The following is a 26855-nucleotide window of genomic DNA, read 5'->3' on the forward strand; positions in this document are numbered from 1 at the left end:
TGACTGTTTTGTCCGGCTGCGATGCTTCCATATATTCCTTTACAAGCGCGTGTTTGTCCCTTTCAAACATGACCCACGTGTTGCTACCTCACTGGTAGTGGTGAAGAGTTCAATTCTTAACAAATACTTAGTTTACGTGCCATGCAAGAGTTGGCAACGAAAAATATCTTATCTTTACTGACGTTATCGGATTAAATCACTGCCACATGAGGATATGACTTCGCTATATTTGCGTGTTTATATATATATATATTAAAAATAAATTAATATTTGTTTTAGTATTTCAATTTTTTTATGTAATGATATAAAAAAATTTTTAAATATATTTTCAAATAAAAAATATTAAAAAAAAACACATTATACTGCAATACTAAACACGCATTATACTAAACTCTTATTGAATTTGGCATTAATAACTAACTAAATTAATTAATTAAATTATCCAAAATATTTATAAAAACAAACTTGAATTAATCAAACTAACTTATTGAATAAAAACCAAATCCAATCAAATCAAATTAAACCGAAAAAACTAAGCTAAATACCCACTAAATCAAACTTCAATTGTGATATTTTTTTTAAATGGCTAAGGAAAGAGTATAAATTGTGTCATTAGGGGAAAGAATACAAATTGCAAAAGGGATGTTTTATGCTCTTTCTTTTAAGGTCTTAGAAAGGCTGGCCTATAATGGCTGAACAAGAATCGAATCTAGAAGATTCTAGTAAAAACGCCCCGTTCATCCAAAAATTATATTATATAAATTAGAAAATTATGATTGGTCGTGTCCTGTGGGTCAGTTTGGGCCATTCTTAAAAAACAACAATTTCATGCTAATTCATTATACCTCAACACAACAAAAGGTAATATAGTTCTAAATCCGGCTTGACTAATATCCAGCTCAAAATTTAAATTATAAATTAGATAAATTAATTTAAGTTAATTTAAAAATTGAAATACTATTATTTAAGAATTGTTTTAAAATAAAGTCAAAATAGATCTTATCATAATTTTAATCAATCAGGTCGACCAGCTAGTTTTAATTATGTCAACTCCTACTTAGTGTAATATGAAATTTTATTTAAATTAGAACTTGAATTAGCAGGTCATTAAATTAAATTAAATCGAGTCATTTAATAACAATCACAAATAAAATATAATTTATTTTAACTTTTAATATCTACTTGTTTTTATTATTAAAATATAAAACATCACTTCGCATTACAACACATTAAAAATATAATAGTAGATACCGTTCGGATTGAATTATTTTTTTAATAAATAAAATATACTAAATAAATGTTTTTTTATTCATTGAATTATCATTTACTATACAACAAATTCATAAACTTAAAAATAAATTTGCTAGAAAATTGTAATAAAAAGTACAAACGCTTTGATATATTTGTAAGCTACTCATCAAAAGAGATATTTTAAGGTAATCCAAAGGAAGATTCATAGCAGTCAAGATAATGAAAGACTACTTTTTTTTTAATAGTATCATTAATTTGACTGCGATGAACTTTCTCTCTATTTTTGGGCTTCGCTCAATTTGGTCACAGGCACAGGAACTCCACAAAACCAAGCCCTATTTTGAGACTACTGGGCTGTAACCTTGGAAAATCCTTTCTAAGAAATGTTCTCTAATGAATTTCTTCTCGATTCTCTTTGGTTAAGTTAGTGTTATATTTCTATAAAGATAAAATATAAGTTTAATTTTTAGAAAATATATTTATTAAAAAGATAGTTATAAACCCCGAACGGAATTAATCTTACCATTTAAAAAAGGTGTGAAGATACTGGGTAAAGACTAAAAAAAACCCATGTCTATTTTTGTGGGTGGATTTAAAATGGTTGATTCAAAACTTGATATTCATATAATTTTTTAAACAATTAAACAAAAATTGACTTAAATAAAACTTGATTGGACTATTTTTTTTCACAGTAACATTGATATAACTTTTTCTTATCTTGAAACGGCACCATTTTACTTGATCGGGATTAATTCGGTCAATTTGCAACTAGAACCTTGAATCGTGTCACAGGTTAAGACGTGTTTAATAAGTTTACTTCATAGGCTAATTTGAATCTTTATATATATATATATATATATATATATAAAGGATGCTTTATACTAGAAAACACTAGTGGCGTAGCAGGTGTAACCTCGTTTTCAAACCTGGGCTTTGGTGGGATTTTAAACAACATTGATAGATCCGCCAATAGGAGCCTAAAGTAAGTACAGTTTTCTTAATTGTTTTTAGTTGTAGCTTAGTCCCTATAGTTTTTAAGATTTACCTTAGACTTCTGTTCAATTTCACGTTTTTGTTTTTTCAACTTCCTTTTCTTTTTTATGAAATAGAAAGAGAATGGAAAAAGGGAGCACTAAATTTGAGGATGAAACTGATCACCGATCAAGGCTGGTCAAAGTGTTATGTAGTGATTTTTGATCCCATAAGGATTACTCAATGAATTTTGACAAATTACAAGGCCCGGGTTGAAACTAAAAACATATTTAGCATTGTTTTTGAAAAAAAATTGAATTTTTTAAATTAATTTTTTTATACTTTTAAATTGCTTTGATGTTTTGATATTACAAATCATCTGTTTAAAAATTATAATTTTTAAATAAAAAATATTTTTAAAAATAATTATTATTACAAAATCAAACACATTGTAACTAGATTCACTAAAAAAAAAACACCACACAAAAGTGACAAAACTCTCTTCTATCATGAAGTTCGTAAACTTCATGCAATATGTCATAAATACTAAAATTCTTCTGGCTGAAAAATATTTTTTTTTTCAAGATTTATTATTGTAATAAATAATAAACAGGATTTATAACTACAAAAAAACACCACCATCTCTTTTAGTATATTTATTATTTTATGAAATGAGAAAAACTTTCCAGACTCTTTTAGTATATTTTTTTCGGATTGAATTATTTTTTTAATAAATAAAATATACTAAATAAATGTTTTTTTATTCATTGAATTAATTTAAGTTAATTTAAAAATTGAAATACTATTATTTAAGAATTTTTTTTAAAAAAGTCAAAATAGATCTTACCATAATTTTAATCAATCAGATCAACTAACTAGTTTTAATTATATCAACTCCCACTCGGTATAATATAAAACTTTATTTAAATTAGAACTTGAATTAGTAGGTCATTAAATTAAATTAAATCACATCAGATTTAATAACAATCACAAATAAAATATAATTTATTTTAACTTTCAATATCTACTTGTTTTTATTATTAAAACATAAAATATCACTATTTATTTGCATTGCAACACATTAAAAATATAATAGTAGATACCGTTCGGATTGAATTATTTTTTTAATAAATAAAATATACTAAATAAATGTTTTTTTATTCATTGAATTATCATTTACTATACAACAAATTCATAAATTTAAAAATAAATTTGCTAGAAAATTGTAATAAAAAGTACAAACGCTTTGATATATTTGTAAGCTACTCATCAAAAGAGATATTTTAAGGTAATCCAAAGGAAGATTCATAGCAGTCAAGATAATGAAAGACTAACTTTTTTTTTTTTTAATAGCATCATTAATTTGACTGCGATGAACTTTCTCTCTATTTTTGGGCTTCGCTCGATTTGGTCACACGCACAGGAACTCCACAAAACCAAGCCCTATTTTGAGACTACTGGGCTGTGACCTTGGAAAATCCTTTCTAAGAAATGATATCTAATGAATTTCTTCTCTCATCATGGATTCTCCTTTGTTAAACCATGTCTATTTTTGTGGGTAGATCTAAAATCTGGTTGATTCAAAACCTGATTTATATATAATTTTTTTAAAAATTAAATAAAAATTGATTTAAATAAAATTTGATTTGATTATTTTTTCCACCATAACATTGTTATAAATTGACTAAGGAAAGATTATAAATTGTTTCATTAGGAAAAAAGAATTGCTCTTTATTTTAAGGTTAGAAAGGCTGGCCTGTAATATAATGCATGAACAATAATTGAATCTAGAAGATTCTAATAAGAACGACCCATAGTTTTAATTTGGTCTAAGCAATTTAATTAGATTTAATTGGGTTAATTCTCACATTAAAAATATAATTGTAGATTGTGTTAGATTGATTAGAACTTTAAACTACATCATGTGTCAGAGGAAGGTTTAATTTGGTCCCTATAGTTTTTAAGATTTAACTTCCCTAACTTTTTTAAGATTTAACTTAGTCTTTTCTTCAATTTCATGTTTTTTCCATATTTGTTTTAGAAGAAAATGGAAAAAAAGGAGCGCTAGATTTGAGGACGAGACTGGTCACTGATCAAGGCTAGTCAAAGGGTTATGTAATAATGTTTTATCCCGCAAGGATTACTCAATGATGTTTGACAAATTACAGGGACTAAGTTGAAACTAACTAATTATTCTTAAGCAAAGCACAGAGAGCTCCACGACAAAAACATTTCAAACGTGACAAAACTCTCTATTTATCAAGAAGCTTGCATCAAACAGGAGCAACGACAAGAAGAACTAGCCACAACTTCTGCATCTCCACTGCAACCACAGATACCATCGTGAGACATGGATAATGGAACAAAGAAATGGGGTTTTAAGGCAAAGAAAGGCATGAACTCAACAGCATCAATCTCAGTTCGTGGAGTTCTTAACCGCTTAGCTGAAAATCTGAACAAAGAAGACAAAAGAGAAGTTATACCACTAGCTCATGGTGACCCTTCTGCCTTCCCTTGCTTCAGGACTACACCTGTGGCTGATGAGGCTATTTTTGATGCTGTACGATCTGCTAAGAACAATCATTATGCTCCAACTGTGGGTCTCCTTCCTGCTAGGAGGTATCTACTTTGAATGATTTTGTGTGTGTAGATTTTTATGCTCTCTGTCTTTAACATTTCTCCGTGTTGATAATTTCCACTGAAGCAGTTTTGATTTGTGGTTTATGTTAAATTTGCATCCATATTGTGGGGATGAAGTTTTATTGAGCTTAACAAGCTCTAACATGAAGCGATTAAGCTTGGCATACATCCCGTAGGAACCTCAGACACTGTGTTTTCAATCAATCAATATACTCTCCTTAATTGTAGGCTAGAATATTCAAATATACTCTGAATTGAAAGTGATTTTGAATTCTTTATTATAGAGCTGCTGCAGATTACCTTAACCGTGACCTCCCATACAAGTTATCACCAGATGATGTTTTTCTCACACTTGGTTGCATACAAGCAATTGAAATTGCAGTAACAGTCTTGGCTGCTATACCTGGTGCCAATGTTTTGCTTCCAAGACCAGGTTTCCCATACTATGAAGCTCGTGCTGCACATTGTTGTCTTGATGTCCGGCATTTTGATCTTCTCCCAGAAAAAGGATGGGAGGTTGATCTTGAAGCTGTTGAAGCTCTGGCAGATGAGAACACGGTTGCAATGGTTATTATAAACCCTGGCAATCCTTGTGGAAGTGTCTACAGCTATCAACACTTGGAAAAGGTGTCATAAACTATATCTCTTTCCTATCTTTTAATCTGCATTAGCTGGAGCGCGTGGTTATGCAGCTCCCTTGGAGTAATGTTTTTTGATCAATATCAGGTTGCCGAGACAGCAAGAATGCTTGGGATTATGGTGATTTCTGATGAAGTATATGGCCACTTGACATTTGGGAGTGCTCCATTTGTGCCGATGGGAGTCTTTGCGTCAACTGTGCCTGTCCTTACACTTGGATCTATATCGAAGAGATGGATTGTTCCCGGCTGGCGAATGGGTTGGCTTGTCACAAATGATCCCAATGGCATCCTTCAAGATTCTGGGGTTGGCTCCCTGTCTCTCCCTCGAAGTAGATGCATGGACGTTGTTTTTTTTTTTTTTAATTCTGTGGGAACTGACTTGTTATCCCATCATGGTTCAAAGCCTTCTGTTCTTTTTAATGATAACATCTATGTCTGCGTTAATATGGACTTGTAATCTTGGCTTCTTAACATATCTATTTGTTCTTCCTAGATTGTTGCGTCAATCAAGGACTACCTCAATATATCTTCGGATCCTCCGACTTTCATTCAGGTTTGTAATTCACGAGACTTTTCCTGAAGAGCATATTGTTGGTTTCCCGCTTAGAATCTCACTGATATAATGAATCCTTGACATGTATTAGGCTGCAGTTCCTCAAATCATTGAAAATACAAAGGATGGTTTCTTTTCGAAAATTAATAATATACTGGGAGAGGCTGCAGACATATGCTATGGAAAAATACAGGACATACCTTGCATCATTTGCCCTCATAAACCAGAAGGTTCTATGTTTGTAATGGTGAGCGCATCACATTTCTTTTCCTTTATATGATGAAGAAGATGGTGCTTTAATAATTAAAAACATTAACCCTTTTTCAGGTAAAATTGAATTTGACTCTGCTGGAAGGCATCGATGATGATGTGGACTTCTGTCTTAAGCTGGCTAAAGAGGAATCAGTCATGGTACTCCCAGGTAATCAATGCCGATGGCACAAAGTTTCTGATGTGGGGTGGGCTATATTGGTGACAAATGTGAGCTTTATAGACTTTACAAGCTTAAAATGTGAACTCTAAATGTGTTCATTCTTGGTGTCCTTGTCGAATTCACGTGATCTTATCTGACAATTTAAGCTTTAATTTGAGCATCACTGTGCACTGATGATTGATCAATTCAATCATCGACACTCATCCTGACAACATTGTATTACATCTTGCAGGAATTGCTGTAGGAATGAAGAATTGGCTTCGCATAACCTTCGCCATTGAGCCTTCAGCACTTGAAGTTGGCCTTGAGAGGCTAAAAGTCTTCTGCCAAAGGCATGCCAAGAAGCAGTAAGATTTCATCGAAGTATCAAGCAGCGAAGAGAATCAATAGTTGCTCGTTGATTCTCATGCTCCAATGTTAGATTTACTAGCCATTCTGTCAACAAGAACAGGCTGTGGAGATGTACAACTTCTCGTTGGATCTCCAAGGTGCAATTGCTTATCATCAAAAACCTTTTCTCGCAAACTCTACGTATCAAGCAGTGAAGAGAATCAATAGTTGCTCGTTGATTCGCATGCTCCAATGTTAGATTTACTAGCCATTCTGTCAACAAGAACAGGCTGTGGAGATGTACAACTTCTCGTCGGATCTCCAAGGTGTAATTGCCTGTCAGAAAATTATCTCTCTTAAACTCTACTGTGAAGTGATTTTCTTGCCTCAAAAAACCTTTTGACATTGCTTTTACCTGCAGTATATTTGTTTTTTTTTATGAAAGATGAGAAACTTTCCAGTCTCTTCTGTGTAATATGTGGTTTGTTGGTGCATTTGCCCCCTTATTCCTAGTTTTGTCTTGATTTGGTCCTTTACCCCTTAGTCCTTTTATTATTTAATTTGTAATTGTTTAATCCTATTTGTAACACTGCGATCAATTTAACTTTTAATTGCTACATATCCCTTAAAAATTAACACCATCCACCCTTGATGGCAGGATCTACAATGTCTCTGGAAGAGGCAAAGGGTGCTCTATCAAGGAGGGAGAAAATAATAAGATAAAACTGAGTACGGTAAGACTAAATACACACCAAATCACTGTTGTTAAAATTACCCTGGCATGGTCCGCTAGAGACCTATCCCGAGCCAGATTTTACTTAAAAATAATTTTTTTGACCCGATATGATTTAATTAGAAATTCAAATGATTTATGATTTAGTTAAAACTCATTAATTTTTTCTTTTAAAATATATTAATCTTTCTAAATTCATAATGAAACCTTGTATCTAAATAACCCGAGTAAAATTTAATAACCATGTTATATAACTTACGACTCCAGAGCGAGAGAGAACTGTGGAAGAGTAGATGGTGTCTGTGTAGCAGTGCAATCGTAGCATAATTTGACTAAGGAAAAAGAATTGCTCTTTATTTGAAGGTCTTAGAAAGGCTGGCCTATAATATAATATAATATAATGCATGAACAATAATTGAATCTAGAGGATTCTAATAAGAATGGCCCATACATGCAAAATTGAGATTATATATTAGAAAATAATGCTTGGTCATGTCCTGTCGATCAGTTTGGGCCATTCTTAAAAATCAACAAGTTTATGCTAATTCATTATACCTTGCAATAGCCCATAATAACGTAGTTACCGGTTTACTGTAGGTTTGAGATTCTAGTAACGTTTGTCGTACCCGACATCGCGGCGGTCCTAAAAAATAATCTCTTGATTATGGAAAAAGAACAGATATCTGGCATCTGGTTCTTTTAAGAAAAAATGTCTTGTTTGAGGAGTCGCCACCTAGTATTATGGTCACTAGGAACCCTAACTGGTCAACAGAGATTCTATGGCCCGGGATTGGTTACGTAAAAAAGAAGATATTATCACCCCTTAAACGTTCTGCCTGAGGCAGACTGCATTGCTGGTTTTGTCTTAAATTGCTAAACATTTATTCGCTTATGCTATGATGATCTGTTTATAATATTCCTGACTCTGGCGCCAGTGAATATTCGAGCTCGAATAATTCCAACTCTGGCGTTGGTAAAAATTCGTAGCTACGAAAAATTAGATCAATATTTTTTTATTCCCTACTCTAGTGCTAGTGAATAAATAAATAAAAATAAATTGATTTTTATGCATGCACATATTTTTTTATTTTTCTAGCTAAATAAAATAAAATACACCGAATAAAAATAATATAAATTTAAACCGGTATTTTTATTCCTGACTCTGGCGTCAGTGAATAAACCAATAAATTTATATTATTTTTATTCATTCATACACATTTTTTTTATTTTTTCTACTTTTTTACTTTTCTGTTTTTTTTATTTTTTTTTATTTTTTTGGGCTGGGCCCAACTCAGCCCACATGGGCTGGGCTAGACCCAGCCAGCCCAGCCCAGTCACTGGCTCAAGCCAGTGACCCGGCTGGGCAAAAATCAAAGAAAGCACGCGTGAAGTGATTTCACGCGTGCATGAGCAGAATAGAGGAAATGAGTTAGAATGTGTGAATTAAAATTCAAAGTAAACAGTAGCCGGTGAATTAAAATGAAAAGCGGGGAAGAGGAAGAACTTACCTGGTCTGCTGGAGGCGAAGCTTTCTTGTTCTCTGGCTCTTCTTCGTTTTTTGTTCGCCTGGCTTGCTCTCTGATTCGGGAGACGGAGGCGTGATGGATGACCGGCCAAAGCTCTGCTTCGGTTGCCTTGTATGCTCCTGCGTTGTCCTCTTGTTCTCGGTCCCCGTCTCTCCTTTGTTTTCTTCTTTCGTGTTTTTTCAGTCTCTCGGTTCTGTTTTTCTCTCCGTCTCTCTCTGCCCAGTGCGCTCTCCCCTTTTCAGTCCCTTTTTCTCCCCCCCGTTCGTTCGTCTCCTCTGTTTCCTTTTGAAGAAACTAGAGGCTCCACACGTCCACTCCTTTTTCTTTTTTTCTTTTTTTTTTCCTCTGGTGTTTTGCTCCAGTTCCTCCTGTTCTCGGTGTATTATTGCTTTGGATTTGTGCTCTGCTTTTTCTCTCTTCTTTGCTCTGATTTTCTTCTCTGGTTTTTTGTCTGGGTTTAGCTGAAGCTTTTCCTCGGTTTCTCGTCCGAAATCCCACTGTTTCCCCCCCTTTCAGTCCCCAGTTTTTCTTCCTTTTTTTTTTTGCGTTCTTTGTTTTCTCTGGCTTTATAGCCACAGAATTCCACCGTTACCAGGTAATAAATCGACTGTTATTGCAGGAGTAATGGTGGCGGTGGGCAGCTGAGGCGCCGAAGAAGATGAACAGTGTTGAGAAACGGCACCCTTTTTTTGTGTTTTGATCCTTCACATTTTGAATGTTTTCAGTCCAGTCCTTGGATAAATTGTAATTGAACCCCTGCATCTCAGCGCCATTTACACATTGGTCCTTGGGTTTTAATTTCTTTCAAATGTGACAAGAATCAGCCCTATACTTTGATAATTGTTCAATTAAGTCCTTGATTTCATTAATTTAATTAAATCCAAGTCCAATTAAATCTCAAAACTTATCAATTCTCCATTTAAACCCCTGATTGGATTAATTAGATTAATTCCAAAGTTTAATTAAACCCCAAAACTTCCAATCATGTTGCCTTTAACCCAAATTTTAATTCATTTTTCATTTATTTCATTTTACTTGTTTTTCATCATCATTTTTTTATTCTTTTCAGTAAATAAAATAATAATAATAATTAAAATAAAAGGGTCAAAAATTAGGTTATGACAACGTTAACAGTTTAAAATATTTTTTTATTTATAAATTTTATTTTTTAAAATTTAACACCAACATATATATATATATATATATATATATATATATATATATATTCATTTTAAGCAAAGTAAAAAAAATTCAAAATGTTTGGGAATGTTATTTGCACCGCGTTTCTAAACACATCCTTAATCAATAATTACGGTATAGTTTGTACGGATCAACTTATATTGATCTAAAACACTTTTTTTAAATGTTTTTTTTGTTAAAGGTTGAAATAATATTATTTTAGATTTTTTTTAAAAAATCAAGCAGGGTTTTATCATGGTTTTAATCAAGTTAACTTGTTAGATTTAATTTATCAACTCCCACTCAATCCAATATAAAACTCGATATAAACTAGATCTCGAATTAGCAAGGTCTTAATTAAATTAACAAGGCATGTCAGGTTTAATAATACTTTCAAATAAAATATAATTTATTTCAAGTTTTTAGTATCTAATTATTTTTATTACTAAAATATAAAATATCTAGAGAGCATTGAGTAACATAAGATTTCTTCGTACTCCAACACATTAAAAATACAATTGTAGATTGCGTTAGATTTGATCAGAACTTTAAACTAGATCATGTATCAGAGGAGGAAGGTTTAATTTGGTCCCTATAGTTTTTAAGATTTAACTTCCCTAAGTTTTTTAAGATTTAACTTAGTTTTTTCTTCAATTTCATGTTTTTTCCATCTTTGTTTTTGAAGAAAATGGAAAAAAAGGAGAACTAGATTAGAGGATGAGACTGGTCATCGATAGTAAAATGGTTATGTAATAATATTTTTTATTAAAGTATAACTTAATTGGTTATACCTTAAATATAATTTTCAGATATTATCAATTTAAATATTACAAACTTTAGAGCGACTATATCCAGATTCCTGCAGTTAAAAAATAATAATAATAAATGTTTTATACCATAAGGATTACTCGTTATTTTTTTTTTGACAAAAAATAACAAACGCGACAAAACTCTCTTTTATCATGAACCTTGTCCTGACTATGCATCAAACAGGAGCAACGACAAGAAGAACCAGCCACAACCTCTTCATCTCCACTGCAAACACAGATACCATCGTAAGAAATGGAGAATGGAACAGAGAAATGGAGTTTTCAGGCAAGTAAAGGCAAGAACTCAACAGCATCAATCACAGTTCGTGGAGTTCTTAACCGCTTAGCTGAAACTCTGAACAAAGAAGACAAAAGAGAAGTTATACCACTAGCTCATGGTGACCCTTCTGCCTTCCCTTGCTTCAGGACTACACCTGTGGCTGATGAGGCTATTTTTGATGCTGTACGATCTGCTAAGAACAATCATTATGCTCCAACTGTGGGTCTCCTTCCTGCTAGGAGGTATCTACTTTGAATGATTTTGTGTGTGTAGATTTTTATGCTCTCTATCTTGAAAATTTCTCGGCTTTGATAATTTCCACTGAAGCAGTTTTGATTTGTGGTTTATGTTAAATTTGCATCCATATTGTGGGGATGAAGTTTTATTGAGCTTAACAAGCTCTAACACGAAGCGATTAAGCTTGGCATACATCCCGTAGGAACCTCAGACACTGTGTCTTCAATCAATCAATATACTCTCCTTAATTGTAGGCTGCAATATTCAAATATACTCTGAATTGAAAGTGATTTTGAATTCTTTATCATAGAGCTGCTGCAGATTACCTTAACCGTGACCTCCCATACAAGTTATCACCAGATGATGTTTTTCTCACACTTGGTTGCACACAAGCAATTGAAATTGCAGTAACAGTCTTGGCTGCTATACCTGGTGCCAATGTTTTGCTTCCAAGACCAGGTTTCCCATACTATGAAGCTCGTGCTGCACGTAGTTGTCTTGATGTCCGGCATTTTGATCTTCTCCCAGAAAAAGGATGGGAGGTTGATCTTGAAGCTGTTGAAGCTCTGGCAGATGAGAACACGGTTGCAATGGTTATTATAAACCCTGGCAATCCTTGTGGAAGTGTCTACAGCTATCAACACTTGGAAAAGGTGTCATAAACTATATCTCTTCCTTCCTATCTTTTAATCTGCATTAGCTGGAGCGCGTGGTTATGCTAGCCCCCTTGGAGTAATGTTTTTTGTTCAATGTCAGGTTGCCGAGACAGCAAGAATGCTTGGGATTATGGTGATTTCTGATGAAGTATATGGCCACTTGACATTTGGGAGTGCTCCATTTGTGCCGATGGGAGTCTTTGCGTCAACTGTGCCTGTCCTTACACTTGGATCTATATCGAAGAGATGGATTGTTCCCGGCTGGCGAATGGGTTGGCTTGTCACAAATGATCCCAATGGCATCCTTCAAGATTCTGGGGTTGGCTCCCTGTCTCTGTCTCGAAGTAGATGCATTGACGTTGTTTTTTTTAATTCTGTGGGAACTGACTCGTTTTCCCATCATGGTTCAAAGCCTTCTGTTCTTTTTAATGATAACATCTATGTCTGCATTAACATGGACTCGTAATCTTGGCTTCTTAACATATCTATTTGTTCTTCCTAGATTGTTGCGTCAATCAAGGACTACCTCAATATCTCTTCGGATCCTCCGACTTTCATTCAGGTTTGTAATTCACGATACTTTTCCTGAAGAGCATATTGTTGGTTTCCCGCTTAGAATCTCACTGATATAATGAATCCTTGACATGTATTAGGCTGCAGTTCCTCAAATCATTGAAAATACAAAGGATGGTTTCTTTTCGAAAATTAATAACATACTGGGAGAGGCTGCAGACACATGCTATGGAAAAATACAGGACATACCTTGCATCATTTGCCCTCATAAACCAGAAGGTTCTATGTTTGTAATGGTGAGCGCATCACATTTCTTTTCCTTTATATGATGAAGAAGATGGTGCTTTAATAATTAAAAACATTAACCCTTTTTCAGGTAAAATTGAATTTGACTCTGCTGGAAGGCATCGATGATGATGTGGACTTCTGTCTTAAGCTGGCTAAAGAGGAATCAGTCATGGTACTCCCAGGTAATCAATGCCGATGGCACAAAGTTTCTGATGTGGGGTGGGCTATATTGGTGACAAATGTGAGCTTTATAGACTTTACAAGCTTAAAATGTGAACTCTAAATGTGTTCATTCTTGGTGTCCTTGTCGAATTCACGTGATCTTATCTGACAATTGAAGCTTTAATTTGAGCATCACTGTGCACTGATGATTGATCAATTCAATCATCGACACTCATCCTGACAACATTGTATTACATCTTGCAGGAATTGCTGTAGGAATGAAGAATTGGCTTCGCATAACCTTCGCCATTGAGCCTTCAGCACTTGAAGTTGGCCTTGAGAGGCTAAAAGTCTTCTGCCAAAGGCATGCCAAGAAGCAGTAAGATTTCATCAAAGTATCAAGCAGCGAAGAGAATCAATAGTTGCTCGTTGATTCTCATGCTCCAATGTTAGATTTACTAGCCATTCTGTCAACAAGAACAGGCTGTGGAGATGTACAACTTCTCGTCGGATCTCCAAGGTGTAATTGCCTGTCAGAAAATTATCTCTCGATCTAAATTATAACTTAGATTAGTAAGTCATTGAATTAAATCAAGTCAAATCAGATTTAATAACAATCACAAATAAAATATAATTTATTTTAACTTTTAATATCTACTTGTTTTTATTATTAAAATATAAAACATCACTTCGCATTACAACACATTAAAAATATAATAGTAGATACCGTTCGGATTGAATTATTTTTTTAATAAATAAAATATACTAAATAAATGTTTTTTTATTCATTGAATTATCATTTACTATACAACAAATTCATAAACTTAAAAATAAATTTGCTAGAAAATTGTAATAAAAAGTACAAACGCTTTGATATATTTGTAAGCTACTCATCAAAAGAGATATTTTAAGGTAATCCAAAGGAAGATTCATAGCAGTCAAGATAATGAAAGACTACTTTTTTTTTAATAGTATCATTAATTTGACTGCGATGAACTTTCTCTCTATTTTTGTGCTTCGTTCGATTTGGTCACACGCACAGGAACTCCACAAAACCAAGCCCTATTTTGAGACTACTGGAACCTTGGAAAATCCTTTCTAAAAAATGATATCTAATGAATTTCTTCTCTCTTCATGGATTCTTTTTGTTATATTTTTACAAGGATAAAAATACAAGTTTGACTTATTAAAAAGAACAGCTATGAATCTCAAACCTGACTAGTCTTACCTTTTAAAAAAGATATAATGATATTTAAGTAAAAACAAAGAAAAAAAAACCAGGTTGATTCAAAACTTGATTTTTATATAATGTTTTAAAAAATTAAACAAAAATTGGCTTAAATAAAACTTGATCGGACTATTTTTTTCATAGTAACATTGATATAACTTTTTTCTTATCTTGAAACGGCACCATTTTACTTGATCGGGATTAAGATAATGTTTGATATTGCGGTTGTAAAATGTTTTTGAAAATTTTTTATTTTTATTTTGTTTTAAATTAATATATTTTTTATATTTTGATATGCTGATATCAAAAATAATTTTTTTAAAAAATAAATATCTTTTTAATATATTTTAAAATAAAAAATATTTAAAAAAAATCCGTTACTCACTCCTGGCACTCTTTGATTCATTCAATTTGCAACTACAAGCTTGAATCGTGTCACCGGTTAAGACGTGTTTAATAAGTTTACTTCATAGGCTAATTTGAATCTTTATATATATATATATATATATATATATATATATATAAATGATGCTTTATACTAGAAAACACTAGTGGCGTAGCAGGTGTAACCTCGTTTTCAAACCTGGGCTTTGGTGGGATTTTAAACAACATTGATAGATCCGCCAATAGGAGCCTAAAGTAAGTACAGTTTTCTTAATTGTTTTTAGTTGTAACTTAGTCCCTATAGTTTTTAAGATTTACCTTAGACTTCTGTTCAATTTCACGTTTTTGTTTTTTCAACTTCTTTTTATTTTTTATGAAATAGAAAGAAAATGGAAAAAAGGGAGCACTAAATTTGAGGATGGAACTGATCACGATCAAGGCTAGTCAGAGGGTTATGTAGTGATTTTTGATCCCATAAGGATTACTCAATGAGTTTTAACAAATTACAGGGACTAAGTTGACACTAAGAACATGTTTGGCATTGCCTTTTAAACACCTTTTGAAAAAAAAATGATTTTTTTAAAATTAAATTTTATATTTTTTTAAATCGTTTTGATGTATTAATATTACAAATAATCTTTTTAAAAATAAAAAATACTTTTAAAAATAATTATCATCATGTTATCGCGGTAGCTAATTGCATGAAATTACATGATATGGTATGATTTAATTAAAAATTCAAATGACTCGTGATTTAGAGCAAGCCTGTTTTAATTTTTTTTCATAATATTATTGTTTTGATATTTTTTTAAAAGAATATATTAATCTAAATTAACCCACCTCAGTCGTAATCAAAATCTGGCGTCGAAATAACCAGAGTGAAGAGTAGATGGTGTCTGTTAGCATTGCAATCGTAGCATAATTTGTTTTAGAAGAAAATGGAAAAAAAGGAGCACTAGATTTGAGGATGAGACTGGTGACTGATCAAGGCTAGTCAAAGGGTTATGTAATAATGTTTTGTTCCGCAAGGATTACTCGATTTTTTTTTGACAAAAAATTACAAACGTGACAAAACTCTCTTTTATAATGAAGCTTGTGCTGGCTATGCATCAAACAGGAGCAGCGACAAGAAGAACCAGCCACAGCTTCTCCACTGCAAACGCAGATACCATCGTGAGACATGGAGAACGGAACAAAGAAATGGGGTTTTCAGGCAAAGAAAGGCATGAACTCAACAGCATCAATCTCAGTTCGTGGAGTTATTAACCGCTTAGCTGAAAATCTGAACAAAGAAGACAAAAGAGAAGTTATACCACTAGCTCATGGTGACCCTTCTGCCTTCCCTTGCTTCAGGACTACACCTGTGGCTGATGAGGCTATTTTTGATGCTGTACGATCTGCTAAGAACAATCATTATGCTCCAACTGTGGGCCTCCTTCCTGCTAGGAGGTATCTACTTTGAATGATTTTGTGTGTGTAGATTTTTATGCTCCCTGTCTTTAAAATTTCTCCGTGTTGATAATTTCCAATGAAGCAGTTTTGATTTGTGGTTTATGTTAAATTTGCATCAATTTTTTGGCGATGAAGTTTTATTGAGCTTAACAAGCTCTAACATGAAGCGATAAAGCTTGGCATACATCCCGTAGGAACCTCAGACACTGTGTCTTCAATCAATCAATATACTCTCCTTAATTGTAGGCTGCAATATTCAAATATACTCTGAATTGAAAGTGATTTTGAATTCTTTATCATAGAGCTGCTGCAGATTACCTTAACCGTGACCTCCCATACAAGTTATCACCAGATGATGTTTTTCTCACACTTGGTTGCAAACAAGCAATTGAAATTGCAGTAACAGTCTTGGCTGCTATACCTGGTGCCAATGTTTTGCTTCCAAGACCAGGTTTCCCATGCTATGAAGCTCGTGCTGCACATAGTTGCCTTGATGTCCGGCATTTTGATCTTCTCCCAGAAAAAGGATGGGAGGTTGATCTTGAAGCTGTTGAAGCTCTGGCAGATGAGAACACGGTTGCAATGGTTATTATAAACCCTGGCAATCCTTGTGGAAGTGTCTACAGCTATCAACACTTGGAAAAGGTGTCATAAACTATATCTCTTCCTTCCTATCTTTTAATCTGCATTAGCTGGAGCGCGTGGTAATGCAGCTCCCTTGGAGTAATGTTTTTTGATCAATATCAGGTTGCCGAGACAGCAAGAAAGCTTGGGATTATGGTGATTTCTGATGAAGTATATGGCCACTTGACATTTGGGAGTGCTCCATTTGTGCCGATGGGAGTCTTTGCGTCAACTGTGCCTGTCCTTACACTTGGATCTATATCGAAGAGATGGATTGTTCCCGGCTGGCGAATGGGCTGGCTTGTCACAAATGATCCCAATGGCATCCTTCAAGATTCTGGGGTTGGCTCCCTGTCTCTCCCTCGAAGTAGATGCATGGACGTTGTTTTTTTTTTTAATTCTGTGGGAACTGACTCGTTATCCCATCATGGTTCAAAGCCTTCTGTTCTTTTTAATGATAACATCTATGTCTGCGTTAATATGGACTTGTAATCTTGGCTTCTTAACATATCTATTTGTTCTTCCTAGATTGTTGCGTCAATCAAGGACTACCTCAATATATCTTCGGATCCTCCGACTTTCATTCAGGTTTGTAATTCACGAGACTTTTCCTGAAGAGCATATTGTTGGTTTCCCGCTTAGAATCTCACTGATATAATGAATCCTTGACATGTATTAGGCTGCAGTTCCTCAAATCATTGAAAATACAAAGGATGGTTTCTTTTCGAAAATTAATAACATACTGGGAGAGGCTGCAGACACATGCTATGGAAAAATACAGGACATACCTTGCATCATTTGCCCTCATAAACCAGAAGGTTCTATGTTTGTAATGGTGAGCGCATCACATTTCTTTTCCTTTATATGATGAAGAAGATGGTGCTTTAATAATTAAAAACAAAAACCTCTTTTCAGGTAAAATTGAATTTGACTCTGTTGGAAGGCATAGATGATGATGTGGACTTCTGTCTTAAGCTGGCTAAAGAGGAATCAGTCATGGTACTCCCAGGTAATCAATGCCAATGGCACAAAGTTTCTGATGTGGGGTGGGCTATATATTGATGACAAATGTGAGCTTTATAGACTTTACAAGCTTAAAATGTGAACTCTAAATGTGTTCATTCTTGGTGTCCTTGTAGAATTCACGTCATCTTACCTAACAATTTAAGCTTTAATTTGAGTATCACAGTGCACTGATGATTGATCAATTCAATCGTCGACACTCATCCTGACAACATTGTATTACATCTTGCAGGAATTGCTGTAGGAATGAAGAATTGGCTTCGCATAACCTTCGCCATTGAGCCTTCAGCACTTGAAGTTGGCTTTGAGAGGCTAAAAGTCTTCTGCCAAAGGCATGCCAAGCAGTAAGATTTCATCAAAGTATCAAGCAGCGAAGAGAATCAATAGTTGCTCGTTGATTCTCATGCTCCAATGTTAGATTTACTAGCCATTCTGTCAACAATAAGAGGTTGTGGAGATGTACAACTTCTCGTTGGATCTCCAAGGTGCAATTGCTTATCATCAAAAAACTTTTCTCGCAAACTCTACGTATCAAGCAGTGAAGAGAATCAATAGTTGCTCGTTGATTCGCATGCTCCAATGTTGGATTTACTAGCCATTCTGTCAACAAGAACAGGCTGTGGAGATGTACAACTTCTCGTTGGATCTCCAAGGTGTAATTGCCTGTCAGAAAATTATCTCTCTTAAACTCTACTGTGAAGTGATTTTCTTGCCTCAAAAAACCTTTTGACATTGCTTTTACATGTAGCCTGTCTATTCGGCCCGAGACTAATCCCATTTCGAGCCGAGAGCGTGGAGGTGAAAGCCCTCCCAACAAGTACACTTCTAAAGGGGCAGTGTTAGTGTTTGTGTGTATAATACTGAGCTGCGTAATGCTTTTTACAAATTTTTTTATTTGAAAATAAATTAAAATAATTTTTTTATTTTTAATTTCAACATATAAAAATCATTGTAAAACATAAAAAAAAATCAATTTGATACTTTTATTTTTTAAAAAATACTTTTAAAAAATATCTAAAAACAAACTCAATCTCAATCTCAAACACACTCCGAACTCTATATTTTTTTCAATATATGTATATATATTCTTTCTATTTTTAAAAATCAAGGTGTTTGATGAAGAACTTAATTTTACAAAAAAATAAACCAGCTATATATATTAAAAAAAGAAGAAGTAAAAACTGATTATTATAGAAATATTCTTTAACATTTTTCAAATAAGCTAAAAGCAAATATAATATTGATCTCAACAAGAAGAATATATTTAAATTATATAAAAAAAGAGAGTTGTTGTCCGTTTACTTCATAGGGCAGGAAAATAATTTTGGTTAGGGAAGATTGATGTAAACTCTTATGCTTTAGAAAGTCTTCGAATTAAACTTGGATACTTTTCAATGGTATTTATTTACCCTTTTCACCATAAAATAACATTTCTATGAATTTGTATTTATTTTTGCTACAAAGCCTACGTACCAAGAACAAACAAACAATTCGGCGATTTCGTGAGAAATCTTCGATCACGTTACGTTACTGCAAAAATCTTGTCAAGAACAAATATTTAACTATCTCCTTGCCTGTTGGTTTTGAACGCATCAAGGTTTATACGCATTAAATAATTAATGGAGAATGTCTTTAGTCTAAGGTATCAACATCTTTGCATGTAATTACCTTTTCCTTTTCTTTTTGGGAAACCTTAAAAGAAGTGATTTACTTGTGATAATAGTTATGAAATTCAGCTTCGTTTCGAAGTTTGATTTCGGTTGCTTTTTAAAATATTTTTTATTTTGTAATATGTCAAAATAATATATATATATATATATTTTTATTTTTTTAAAATTATTTTTAAGTTCAGCGCATCAAAACAATCTAAAAAATAAAAAAAATAATTTTTAACAAAAAAAATAATTTTAAATTTTTTTGGAAACGCGGGTTAACTTGTATTTCCAAACGCTTTTTTTTATCTGAGATGGATCCAACCCGGATTGTTGATTCATTTATCTAGATAAATGCAATTTTTTATTTTTATTTTTTTTAAAAATCTTGAACAACATTAGTTTAGTGATTTTTTTTTTAAATTCTTCTACTGATGTAGTCAGAGCTTGAGTCACGAGTTAAATAATTAAAATGTTAAGCAGGATTTTAGAACATTGCTTGCAGGTATAGTCTTGATTAGATTTATGATTTATTTTTCATTTAAATTAATCCATAATGTGTTAATGATTAATCATCAATTAGATTCTTTCATAATTTATAGGTTGCTCTGTGGGCATCAAAACATGAGATACCATGAACAAATACAACCATCCACTACGTGTTAATTGAACGTGAAGTTTGACCAAATTAAAAGAGGCTATTTAATAACGTAGCTGTGGGTGAAATTCATCTTCAACAATTAATATATATTATCGTTTGATTAAAAAAAAATGATTTATAATTATAGGACCCACTAACTTTGCAGGCGCGCCACAGGTTTTGGAGGGGATTTATAATGAACAATGGAGCATGGCTCCACTGCTGTACTGTTTATATGAAGATTTTTTTTTAAATACTAATGTAATTAATTGATTTTATTTGTATTGTTCATATGAACATGAATAATAATTTTTTTTATTTTTTTAAAAAATTAATTTAAAGTAAATTAAATTTACTTGTACTGTAATCTCAATTTTATTCCTGATAATATTTTATCTAATTTCATTGCATGCTCAAAAAATCATGAAAACTATAGTTCTTGTCGGATAAATTTTATACGTAATGGAATTGTAGATAGTTTAATGGAACAATAAAATTTTTTTATATATAAAGTATAATTTATTTCATGATGTAATGACAATAGTTAAAATTACAATATTTAAATTAAAAACCATAAATATTAATATATATTTTTTAAAATTATTTTATAACCCTAATTTCAAAAGCATTCTTAACCAAATACCTTAAACTACCTTTTGTTCAACCTCAATTTTAACTACAGTTTTAACCAAATATATATTTTTTCAACCCAACCTCAACTAAAAGTAATTTTTATAAAATAATTTTTTTTCAAACCACAACCACAACAGCTACTGCAATACCAGATACACAAACATGTCACTTTATTTATATGTATTTTTTTCAAAATAAGCTCGGAAAGATAATTAATAGGATGATATTTATTATTATTCTAAAAATATTATAAAATTTCTCAGCCACTAGATTAACTTACAATTTTATATATATTTTATCATACTAGATTTTACACGATCCAATCTAACAAGATTTTACGATATGAAAAAGAAAATAAATGGGTGGGCTCCACTCAGAGAATCCAATGAATCTAACCATCCACTTGCGTGTAGGCTATATATTAATACATGCAACAACAGCAGCATCGGCCACCCCCTTGCCGGCTTCAAAGACAACCTCAAGAAACCCCACGGGCCACAACAACATAGTTGTAATTAAGAGATGGAAAACGGATCAAAGAAATGGGGTTTTCAAGCAAACAAGAGCCTCAGCACATCATCAGCAGTCACAGTCCGTGGAGTTCTTAATGTCTTACAGGACAATCTCAACAAAGAAGATACAAGACAGGTCATGCCATTAGCCCATGGCGACCCTTCTGCTTTTCCTTGTTTTCGTACAACAACTGTGGCCGACGAGGCTGTTGTTGACGCTGTGAGATCTGCCAAGTACAACCATTATGCCCCAACTGTTGGTCTTCTTCCTGCTAGGAGGTAACCCAACCACTTTGACAGATTCTTGTGGATTCAGTTTCTTTTCTTTCGTTTTATTTTGTGGGGGATCTTTGAGGGTATTTTTATGCGGTCCAAAGGATCAATGAATTTTCATCATTTTTAATTTTTCATTGCTATGACATGGGAAATATAATTAATATTGGTATATTACAAGGTTCTGTTTTTGCTGCATTTCCTTTTCCCGGCATGGATTGTTGAACATCTTTGTGCTACAAGCTTCATTTGCCTTTTGCTAGATTCTGTGGTGGTATGAATCTTAGTGTTTCTCTTGTGCTACTCATCATCTTGCTTTTGCTCATGGTTATAAAACCATTCAGGCTATTCAGGATTTATGACCCGCTGACCCGAGATGGTCTAGGTATCATGTTAAACTTGATTTTTTGAAAGCCAAAACGACATTATTTCAATGTTTATTTAGTCATTTTTTATAAATAATGATATCGTTTTGTTAAAAATTATGTGGGGTCTGCTTTTATTGAATCAATACATCTTTTGTATCCAATGTTTTTGAAAAGGACAATGGAGGATTCTCATTGAAATCGAGCTGCTTATTATTTATGTCAAAAATATCTGCACGTTATTATTTTATTGCGGTGGTGCTTGCTTCTAGGCTTTGAGTGCTTGTTCATTGTTGTACTTCAGTCTTTTCTTTGTTTTTATGCATTGATTTTGTAGCAGATCGAGACATGAAGGTAAGAAGGTGCTTCACGGGGTTTTGGCTAACAAAAAAGGAAAAGCAAGGAGAATCTTTCTTTAATTATTTTTCTATTGCTAGCCTACCTAACATTTTTTCGTTTTTATATGAAAGTTTTAAATTCTAAAATAATTTAAAAATATAAAAAAATATTAATTTAAAATTAAAAAAATTTAAATTTTTTAAAAATACTTTTAAAACATAAAAATAAAAATAAAAATAAAAATAAAAAGGTTGCTCCATGCAACTAGATCGTCTCTTTAGACATCTGCAAAAGCTTTAGTACAGAGCAGGCAACCTCTACTATTTGACATGAATGCTTTGCCTACCACATCTGGGACCCACCAGTTTGTGGGGGCCCACCAACCAGGTTAGAAATGCTTAAGACCATTGTTGATGTGCATGCTTGCTAGAAGGAGGATCTTGAAGTCTTTGTCAGGGTGTCGTCTTCTAAAACTATGATAAAATCAGGTGCACTATCCCGGCCACTTATAGTTAATAGGTGAGCTGACTAGCAGGAGGATAGAATATTAGGCCATTAGGACTTGCATTCTGCTCATCCTACGTAGCCTGACATTTTTATGGTCAACAAGTAAAACCTGCCATTTTCCTTTTGTCTTCATGTTCCTTCAATAATTTAATTGCTTCAAGAAAATTGATGAACAAATTTTATCAAACTTCAATGGAATTGAAGTGTCCAATGTGGAGCTTTGATGGTTTTTCTGATTTGTATTTCTGAGTGTTTTTACATTTTCTATGCGTAGCTCTATTTTTCAGAGATCTTTGTTTTCTTTTAGATATGTAACTACTCCGATATGTAACATCAATCACACAAGATGGAAACGTTTTTTGTTGGTGGGAAGAGACAGAAACATAAAAATAAATCTGTTTTTGAAATAATTTTAGAATGAATTTATGTTTTTTCATAACAGGAAAGGCAGAGAGACATGTCCACTCTGTTCCAACTCTCTCCATCTCTTTTAATCCTAGACAATAACCAAACATTATCCAAGTAAACAACCGCAAGTTTTTGTTCCAAGACTCAGTTGTATTACAAGCTTAAATTCTAACAACAACATCGTAATGCTATCTGTATTGTTTTGATAAATGTGTTTCTTTGGTAATACACTATCAAATTTTAACTTCCTCTTTTTAAACAATTTGCAATTTTGCATCTGATTCTGTCAAAGGCTTTTGTGAATGTGAAGCATATGTTGATCATTACCCGAAAATTGTTTATAAGTCTAAAATATTATGTTTGGTCTTTTTCGTGAGCGCTGTAAACAAGTTGATACCATGTTTTTTATTATATTCTCCTTGGAGTTTCCGAATTTACTGAAGAGGTTAGAAATGATGCTATTCATTGAATTATAATAGTGGCCTTCGTTTAATCAAGTGGTTGTAAAAGCAAACAGTTACTGAAATCCTATGAAACAAGACTCCTTGAAGGGCATTTCGTAATTGCCTGATTGAATGTAATTTTGTACTCTCTCACAGGAGTGTTGCAGATTTCCTTAATCGTGATCTCCCGTACAAGTTATCACCAGATGATGTTTTTCTTACACTTGGTTGCACACAAGCAATTGAAATCACAATAACTGTACTTGCTCGACCTGGTGCCAACATTTTGCTTCCAAGACCTGGATTTCCATACTATGAAGCTCGGGCTGCACATAGTCATCTCGAAGCTCGCCATTTTGATCTTATCCCAGAAAAGGGCTGGGAGGTTGATCTTGATGCTGTTGAAGCTCTGGCAGATGAGAATACAGTTGCCATGGTTGTCATAAACCCTGGCAATCCTTGTGGAAGTGTCTACAGCTATCAACATTTACAGAAGGTGGGTAAAACTACTTTTCTGTTTTTCTTTTGCTTTATATTTCTCCCATTTGAACTGAAGCAAGGATATGATCCAATCCTGTTTTTTCTATGTAATCATTGAGAAACCTTATCGGTTCGCAAGCTATGATGCTGGTTTCTGCATTTTAGTCTCTTCATGTCTTTGCATGATATTGCACGGTTACATGAAAAGTGGGGTTGCATAAATTGGAGCATGTGCTCACATTAGCCACATTTTGTGTTATTTTGTTAATTACACTAATAATATTTTCTTTTCGGCTACAAAATGAAGTTGTAATTGTGTCATTTTTATCATTTTTAGTTCTAGTAGTTATTGTTTAATGTTCATTACTAGATCGCAGAGACAGCAAGAAAGCTTGGAATTATGGTGATTGCTGATGAAGTTTATGGCCATCTGACATTTGGGAATGCTCCATTTGTGCCAATGGGAGTCTTTGGACCAATTGTGCCTGTCCTTACACTAGGGTCCATCTCAAAGAGATGGATTGTTCCTGGCTGGCGGATTGGTTGGCTTGTCACAAGTGATCCTAATGGCATCCTTCAAGAATCTGGGGTTGGTTCTCTTTCTCTCTTCCCATTTCTCAGAGTATATGGATTGGCATTGTTCCATTATGTGGGAATTGACTGGTTGTGCCACCATGGTTCGAAGCCTTTTGTTCTTCTTTGGGCAGAGAACCTCTGATGAATTCTGTATTTTTCGCCACCACATTAACAATTTTGTTTGCTTTTCATAGGTTGTTGAATCAATCAAGGGATGTCTCAACATTTCCTCTGATCCTGTAACATTCATTCAGGTTTGTGATTCATGATGCTTTTCCGAAACAGTATATTCATAGTGTTGAGTTGATCTTTCAGGTGCTGCTATAATAATATTCATCCTGACTAATGAGTGTAAACCTTCAATTTTCATTCGATAAATTCTTTAACAGAGACGTTGTCTTTCATCTTGCTTAGCACCCCATGTCCCTTCGACCGCTTGTTTTGAAATATGACAAAGCTTCGCTATTTCTTAGGGTGCAATTCCTCAAATCATTGACAACACGACAGAGGATTTCTTCACAAAAATCAATAACATACTGAGAGAGGCCGCAGACATATGCTATGAGAAAATCCAGGACATCCCTTGCATTACTTTGCCGCATAAACCAGAGGGTTCTATGTTTGTAATGGTGAGAGTATCATATACTATAGATATTTTTTTTTCCTTTACAAATGAAGAAGATAATTATAAATTAAAATTACTCTTACAGGTAAAACTAAACCTATCTTCTTTGGAAGACATTGGTGATGATATGGACTTCTGTCTTAAGCTTGCTAAAGAGGAATCAGTCATGATACTCCCAGGTAAGGCATTTCATGGCACAAAGTTTCTCATCGTGGAGGGTTAAATTAGTGGTATCACATTCTTAGAACTTCTCTTGCTACCAGTTTTTCATTTCATACGCTAAACGAAAGGGGGAACACCAAGGAATAAAAGGAACGCCGGTATCGACAATCTTAGGCTTGTAGGGCGAATATGAGCTTAATTAAATTGGAAAATGATCTATATACAAACTTTTCACACTAAAATTTGTTGTTGATACCGGCGTAAAGTGTTGATATCGTCATTTTTTCATACAAACGATGTGTCAAGTAAAGTGTTAAAATGATCGGCGTCCGACTCTCCTGTGAAAAATGCAACTGTTTGTAAGAAAAACTTGTTATGACTTGTTTGTTTGTATAGCATTACACTAAATATTTGTGGGATCACATCTGCATAATTTCTAAATGTGTTTATTGTTGGTGTTCAAAAGCTACTGAATTCAAAATTGAAACTTGTACTGACAAACATTACTTGCAGGGACTGCTGTGGGAATGAAGAATTTCCTTCGCATAACTTTTGCCATTGAGCCTTCGGCGCTTGAAGTTGGCCTCGAGAGGCTAAAGGCCTTTTATGAAAGGCATGCCAAGATACAATAAGATTTTATCCAAGCATCGAGCAGTGAGAATTAATAGTTGCAAGTTGATTCTCAAGCTCCATTCTTAGATTTAGTGGTCCGTCCAGTCAAGAAATAAAAATGCCCTGCCTCTGTCAATAAGCAAGAAGGGTCTGGAGATCCTTGTTTGCTGCTAGTAACTTAAGTGTTACTAGTTTCTGAATGTCCTAATATAGTTGTTGTTCAATCGGGTATTGTGGTTGGTGAAATTTACCAAACATTAGAAAGGGCTTTAATTCCTATGTTTAAAACCGTGAAATATATGATCTGCAGAGTACATCTCTACTCGTTTAAGAATCCTTGTCAGTATGTTTATATTTTGCCACCAAGTGTTCTAACAAGGAGAAGAAAGCCAAGCTCATCCAAGCCTCCCACCAAGTAACCGCATCGGCTTTATGTAATTGCGGTTGTTTTTTTAAGTGTTTTTCACTTAAAAATACATCAAAATAATTTTTTTAAAATTATTTTTGATATCAGCGCATCAAAATGATTTGATAACATAAAAAAAATTAATTTCAAGTAAAGAAAAATTAAAATTTTTTAATTTTCTTAAAATATTTTTGAAACATAAAAATAAATAAAAATATAAAAAGCTGGAAGCATCTTCATGATCAAAGGCTTATGTCCAAGTAGAAATCACCCCCTGTCAGTCAGCACACCAGTAAAACACAGAAATT

The 26855-nt window shown here is 33.4% G+C and overlaps 3 protein-coding genes across 9 annotated transcripts; all 3 read left to right on the forward strand.

Moving 5' to 3' along the window:
• The first annotated feature begins 4460 nt into the window (after nucleotides 1–4460).
• Nucleotides 4461–18655, forward strand: LOC18106787 (nicotianamine aminotransferase 1). 4 transcript variants are annotated; one of them, XR_008057738.1, is made up of 8 exons: nucleotides 4461–4842; nucleotides 5148–5490; nucleotides 5590–5808; nucleotides 5998–6057; nucleotides 6149–6304; nucleotides 6385–6478; nucleotides 6723–7146; nucleotides 18568–18655. XR_008057738.1 is itself a non-coding variant. In XM_006372672.3 (7 exons), the coding sequence occupies exons 1-7, from the start codon at nucleotides 4574–4576 to the stop codon at nucleotides 6839–6841; spliced, it is 1260 nt and encodes a 419-aa protein (XP_006372734.1). In that variant the 5' UTR covers nucleotides 4461–4573; the 3' UTR covers nucleotides 6842–7356. The 4 variants fall into 4 exon arrangements, 1 of the variants encoding a protein (XP_006372734.1); XR_008057740.1 differs by having other exon boundaries at nucleotides 6723–6978; XR_008057739.1 differs by lacking the exon at nucleotides 18568–18655 and adding an exon at nucleotides 7147–7356 and having other exon boundaries at nucleotides 6723–6978.
• Nucleotides 11188–26475, forward strand: LOC18106790 (probable aminotransferase TAT2). Of its 4 annotated transcripts, none has more exons than XR_008057741.1 (8): nucleotides 11188–11589; nucleotides 11895–12237; nucleotides 12341–12559; nucleotides 12743–12802; nucleotides 12894–13049; nucleotides 13130–13223; nucleotides 13468–13723; nucleotides 18568–18655. XR_008057741.1 is itself a non-coding variant. In XM_052448462.1 (8 exons), exons 1-8 carry the CDS (start codon nucleotides 11321–11323, stop codon nucleotides 26159–26161), a joined length of 1260 nt encoding a protein of 419 aa, XP_052304422.1. In that variant the 5' UTR covers nucleotides 11188–11320; the 3' UTR covers nucleotides 26162–26475. The 4 variants fall into 4 exon arrangements, 3 of the variants coding, with proteins under 3 accessions (XP_052304422.1, XP_006372735.1, XP_006372737.3); XM_052448462.1 differs by lacking the exon at nucleotides 18568–18655 and adding an exon at nucleotides 26129–26475 and having other exon boundaries at nucleotides 13468–13553; XM_006372673.3 differs by lacking the exon at nucleotides 18568–18655 and having other exon boundaries at nucleotides 13468–13854.
• LOC18106789 (nicotianamine aminotransferase 1) lies at nucleotides 15816–18655 on the forward strand. The gene is made up of 7 exons (XM_006372674.3): nucleotides 15816–16264; nucleotides 16570–16912; nucleotides 17015–17233; nucleotides 17420–17479; nucleotides 17571–17726; nucleotides 17807–17900; nucleotides 18147–18655. Exons 1-7 carry the CDS (start codon nucleotides 15996–15998, stop codon nucleotides 18260–18262), a joined length of 1257 nt encoding a protein of 418 aa, XP_006372736.1. The 5' UTR covers nucleotides 15816–15995; the 3' UTR covers nucleotides 18263–18655.
• Nucleotides 26476–26855: the final 380 nt, after the last annotated feature.

Source organism: Populus trichocarpa, chromosome 17 (genome assembly GCF_000002775.5).
Source record: "Populus trichocarpa isolate Nisqually-1 chromosome 17, P.trichocarpa_v4.1, whole genome shotgun sequence".
Lineage (NCBI taxonomy): Eukaryota > Viridiplantae > Streptophyta > Magnoliopsida > Malpighiales > Salicaceae > Populus > Populus trichocarpa.

Coding starts and splice junctions, on each gene's coding strand:
- LOC18106787 (XM_006372672.3), top strand. CDS start 4,574: ATGGATAATGGAACAAAGAAATGGGGTTTTAAGGCAAAGAAAGGCATG. Junction 6,305..6,384: donor AAGGTTCTATGTTTGTAATG/GTGAGCGCATCA, acceptor ACCCTTTTTCAG/GTAAAATTGAATTTGACTCT. Junction 6,479..6,722: donor ATCAGTCATGGTACTCCCAG/GTAATCAATGCC, acceptor TACATCTTGCAG/GAATTGCTGTAGGAATGAAG.
- LOC18106790 (XM_052448462.1), top strand. CDS start 11,321: ATGGAGAATGGAACAGAGAAATGGAGTTTTCAGGCAAGTAAAGGCAAG. Junction 12,803..12,893: donor ATCCTCCGACTTTCATTCAG/GTTTGTAATTCA, acceptor GACATGTATTAG/GCTGCAGTTCCTCAAATCAT. Junction 13,554..26,128: donor TTGGCCTTGAGAGGCTAAAA/GTCTTCTGCCAA, acceptor GAGAGGCTAAAG/GCCTTTTATGAAAGGCATGC.
- LOC18106789 (XM_006372674.3), top strand. CDS start 15,996: ATGGAGAACGGAACAAAGAAATGGGGTTTTCAGGCAAAGAAAGGCATG. Junction 17,234..17,419: donor GCATCCTTCAAGATTCTGGG/GTTGGCTCCCTG, acceptor TGTTCTTCCTAG/ATTGTTGCGTCAATCAAGGA. Junction 17,727..17,806: donor AAGGTTCTATGTTTGTAATG/GTGAGCGCATCA, acceptor ACCTCTTTTCAG/GTAAAATTGAATTTGACTCT.